Below are 4711 nucleotides of genomic sequence, written 5' to 3'. Positions count from 1 at the left end.
GGGTGGCCAGGAATAACATCCACTTGGTGAGTGTGTGTGTGTGGGTGGATTGTGTGTGAGTGTGTGGGCGTGGGGGATGGGTTGTGTGTGGGTGTGTAAGGGGGTGGGGTGTTGACAGAGGTCGGAGGAGAGAAGAGGAAGAGGGAGAGATGGAAGGGATGAATAGAGGATGGGAGAGGGAAGGGAAGAAAGGATGGGATGAATGGGGAAAGGGATGGGATGGGATGGGAGATGGAAGAAAGGAGGGATGAATGGTGGATGGGAATAGAGAGGGAGGGAAGGGAAGAAGGGAAGGATGAATGGGATGGGGTGGAGGGGGAGAGGGGAAATATAGATAGGATGACGGAGAGAAGGGGAGAATGGATGAATTAGATGGATGACGAGGGAGGAATGGAAAGAGGGACGGAGGAGGAGGAAGAAGGAATGGTAAGAGAGAGATGACGGATGAATAGGACGCTTCACCTGCATTCAATTCTTCTCCTGCACTCGACCCTTTCTTACTCTCTCTCTATCCTCCCCCCTCCCCCCGCCCCTACCCCTACCCCCCTTGCCCCCTCCACCCCCCCATCCCCCCCCCGGTCAACCATCTTCTCTATCTATGACGTTGGACTGGTCAGCTGAGCGAAGTGTCCAAGCTGAAGCCCCTCCCTGACCTGATCCAGCTAGACGTGGCGGGAAACCCTCTCACAGAGCTGCCCCACAGCCGTCTGTACATCGTGTTCCACCTGAGGACCGTGGAGATACTGGATGGTCAGTCGGTCGGTGATTCAGAGAGGAGTCAGGCACAGGACCGGTTTGCCTTGGGTGAGTGTTTGTCTGTCTGTCTGTCTGTCTGTCTGTCTGTCTGTCTGTCTGTCTGTCTGTCTGTCTGTCTGTCTGTCTGTCTGTCTGTCTGTCTGTCTGTCTGTCTGTCTGACTGGGATGGCTGTCTGGCTGTCTGTCTGTCTGTCTGTCTGTCTGTCTGTCTGTCTGTCTGTCTGTCTGTCTGTCTGTCTGCCTCTCTGTCTCTCTCTCTCTTTCTCTCTCTCTCTCTCTCTCACTTGCTCACTTTCTGTGTGTGTGTGTGTGTGTGTCTGTATGTGAGTGTCTGTCTCTGTGTGTGTGTGTGTGTGTGTGTGTGTGTGTGTGTGTGTGTGTGTGTGTGTGTGTGCGTGTGCGTTTTCATGACCCGATATGACAACTTTAGAATCATTCTTGTTCCTAGTAACAATGAGAAGAATGTGTACTACCTTGCCAAGGGTTGAAAATATAGAATGATGGAGATTTTTGTCTTACAAGCTGCACTGCACAGCTTAACACAATATTCTCATATATGTCTCACGAAAGATAATTATCTCTCTCTCTCTCTCTCTCTCTCTCTCTCTCTCTCTCTCTCTCTCTTCGCACTTAAGTCTCAGTATATCAATATCGAGCTGTCAAGATAAATTTCTCTCTGTGTATGTATGTAGTTAGCAGTAGTTCATGTTTTTGGCACTGGCGCTCATATATGACCTTATGCAGTTGCGAGCGTCGTAAAACTTCTACTACTAAAAAAAGGTTTTTGGCCTGGCGTTAAGTGAGAGAGTTGTGTCCCCTGTGTGTCCCCAGACGAGGTAGAACAGTTAGAGAAGAAGTTGGAGCAGGAGGAGAGCAAGTACCGCCAACTGGCCGAGTCTCATAACAAGTCCGTACAGGTGAGTCGGGGCTGGACGTTTGACGTAATATCCAGCGCTCTTTGCTGGGCGGATTCAGTCAAACTGAGTCTAGCAAGCCAGATTTTTCTCATCAAAGGGCAACATTCACCATTACATTACCCAAAAATTGCAAAGTTCTATATTCTGCTCTGTGTCTGGTTTTGAGAAATTTGAAGATAAAAAATCTTGAGTCTTACAACATGACAAAGATTTTTCAAAAGCGGTTCTATAAATAGCTTGATAGCGACTCCGAATAATCCTACAATGTTAATTAATAGAGCAGATAGAACATTTTGGTTTCTGACCTCATGGTCTTATAAGTAACTCAAAACGACCAAAAATGTTGGACAGAACTTCGTAACTCTAAGATACCTAGTTGGCACCCCCCCTTCCAATCTCTGACTCCCCCCCCTCCCCCCCCATCTATCCCCCCAGGAGCGTACCCAACAGGAGAGCTCCCAGACCCAGCTCCTATCCCGGGAGAGAGACATGCAGGAGAAGCTACGCCGTATGGAGCAGGAGCTGTCAGCCAAGGACGAGCTGGTCAGTAGGAAGAAGAAGAAGAAGAAGAAGAAGAAGAAGAAGAAGAAGAAGAAGAAGAAGAAGAAGAAGAAGAAGAAGAAGAAGAAGAAGAAGAAGAAGAAGAAGAAGAAGAAGAAGAAGAAAAAGAAGAAGAAGAAGAAGAAGAAGAAGAAGAAGAAGAAAAAGAAGAAGAAGAAGAAGAAAAAGAAGAAAAAGAAGACTGATAATAATTCATAATAATAATAATAATAATAATAATAATAATAATAATAATAATAATATAATGATAATAATAATAATAATAATAATAATAATAATAATAATAATAATAATTAATTAATGAATAAATAATAATAATAACAATATAAAAAAATAGCATTTGTATTGCGCATAACCCCACTCAACAGCAATCTCTATGTGCTTTCACACACTAAATTATTACCTAGCAAAGGCTAGAACTCTCAGACACATTCTCAGCTTCCTGGGAAGCGTAGAGTGCAAGCAGCTGATAACGCGCTCAAACACTACCAAACCAGTCTAGGATATTGTAAGTCAAGTCTGTATGTTACCCTCCTGTCTTCTTCAGCTGAAGAAAAAGACTTCGGACCTGAACAAAGCCAGCAACAAACACTATCAAACTGCTCTAGGATAGTGTGTGGCGTTGGTGGCCAAGTGGTTAGGCTCTTGGACTCGCAACCATAAGGTCATGGGTTCGAATCCCGTCAGGGGCCCGATGTTGTGTCCTTGGGAAAGGCACTTTGCACAAATTTTCCTCACTTCACCCAGGTGGGAATGGGTACCCGGCTATAGACAGCGAAAGATCTTGTCAGTTTTTTAGTGTTTGAGTGCTTAATCAGCTGCTTGCACTGTATGCTTCCCGGGAAGCTGAGAATGTTTCAGAGGGTTCTATGGTCTGCTTGGGTAATAATATAGTGTAAAGCGCATAGAGCCTGCTGTTGAGCGGGAATATGCGCTATACAAATGCTATTTATTATTATTATTATTATTATTATTATTATTATTATTATTATTATTATTATTGTAAGTCAAGTCTGTACGCTACTCTGTTCTCTTCAGCTGAAGAAAAAGACTTCGGACCTGAACAAAGCCAGCAACAAACACTACCAACTGGAGCAAGAGCTGGCCTTCTACAAAATTGACTCCAAGTTCGATTCCCTCAACGAAGCTCCCAAGTTTCAAGTAGAAGACGTAAGTACAAAACTGGAGCTGTTTAGAAATTCTGAATGAAATTTAAAAACAAAACAAAGCAAAACAAAGAGAAGCAAACTACAACCGAAAAAACCCAACAAAAACAACCTGTAAAAGTATCGTCCTTTGACAAGTCAAGTCTGTGACTGGTATTGCATTCACCAATCTCTTCCTGGCTCGAAAGAGTAAGTAAGGACTAGTGCTAACAATGTCACCACCTTAATATTATAGGCCTACTTTGTGCAAACGTTTTTGAACTTTTTCATGACAAAAGTCATATTGGGGCTCTCGTGGCCTAGAGGTTAAGGTGTTCGCCTCTCCTTCAAAGGTCCCGGGTTCGAATCCGGGTAGCGACCCAAAAATTTTCTTCTCTAAAATTGTCTCCTTTCACCTCTTTTCCTGCTCTCTAGCAATGTTCTGTTGTCTGCTTTCATTTCCACTTTCTGCCCCCACCCCCTCACCTCCTTTGCCCCCTCCTCTGGGCTCCTTACTCTTTCTGCAGCCTTTCTTCTGCTACTCCTTGGCTCCTCCTTACTGCTGTCTTTCTGCCACACCCCTGATCTTCTGGTAGGAAAGATCTACATCTAGCCTTCTCGGACAAGGGCGAAAAATCTCGGAGGGCCTGTGTGCAAGTTGCGCACGTTAAAGATCCCTTGGTGGTCTAAAATCAATAAGAGTAGGCTTCGGCCGCCACCCGGGCAAAATTCAAAATTTCCTACCAACTGATAATATTAGGTGTGTCCTGCACGCTCATATGACCTTATGCAGTTGCGAGCGCCGTAAAACACTTTACAAAAACAAGCAAAACAAAAGTCATATTTTGTATTGAAACGCTTTAAATGAGCGGACGTTTAATGGCTGGCAGACCGACTGAGATGCTGGCAGTCTCTTGTACTTAAAGGGAAAACGTCATACCACGTGAAAAATTAGTCTCTCCAGTTTTTATTGGTTTTTTGTTTTTTCTAATGATACTGTCCAAGATGTCTTTCTGTTTCAAAGACTACCTCTTTTTGTCTTGATTATGGGTAGAGGGTTTTGGACAATTTCGACTGCAGTGGCGAGTTAAAAGAAAAAATGTACCTGTGTGTTTGTTAATTGTACCTTTTTATATCATCTGGTCACCTAGCCAGGAGAGTGACTGTAACAGACTTCTTGGGCTGGTGCAGAAATGCTCTAGGTTACTGGAAGGGATAATTTTCACCGTCACTTTAATGTGCCAAGTGACTGCAAAGTGTTAAATAATGTTCTGTTCATCTGATTTGTTTCTTGTGCCCCCCCCCCCCCCCCCCCCTCCTCCCCCTCAGGCG

At 44.3% G+C, this 4711-nt stretch overlaps 1 protein-coding gene across 1 annotated transcript; it reads left to right on the top strand.

Annotated features, from left to right (window-relative positions):
* Positions 1-617: 617 nt before the first annotated feature.
* LOC101847829 (centriolin) lies at positions 618-3443 on the top strand (the record flags this gene model as incomplete). The annotated part of the gene is given in 4 exon segments (XM_013085504.1): positions 618-804; positions 1588-1673; positions 2109-2216; positions 3273-3443. Coding segments are annotated over 4 exon segments (552 nt in total), but the record flags the coding sequence as incomplete, so codon positions are not given.
* Between the last annotated feature and the right edge of the window lie 1268 nt (positions 3444-4711).

Source organism: Aplysia californica, unplaced genomic scaffold (assembly GCF_000002075.1).
Source record: "Aplysia californica isolate F4 #8 unplaced genomic scaffold, AplCal3.0 scaffold00381, whole genome shotgun sequence".
Lineage (NCBI taxonomy): Eukaryota > Metazoa > Mollusca > Gastropoda > Aplysiida > Aplysiidae > Aplysia > Aplysia californica.
The sequence above is the reverse complement of the archived record's forward strand: the minus strand, read 5'-3'. Positions and strand labels throughout refer to the sequence as shown.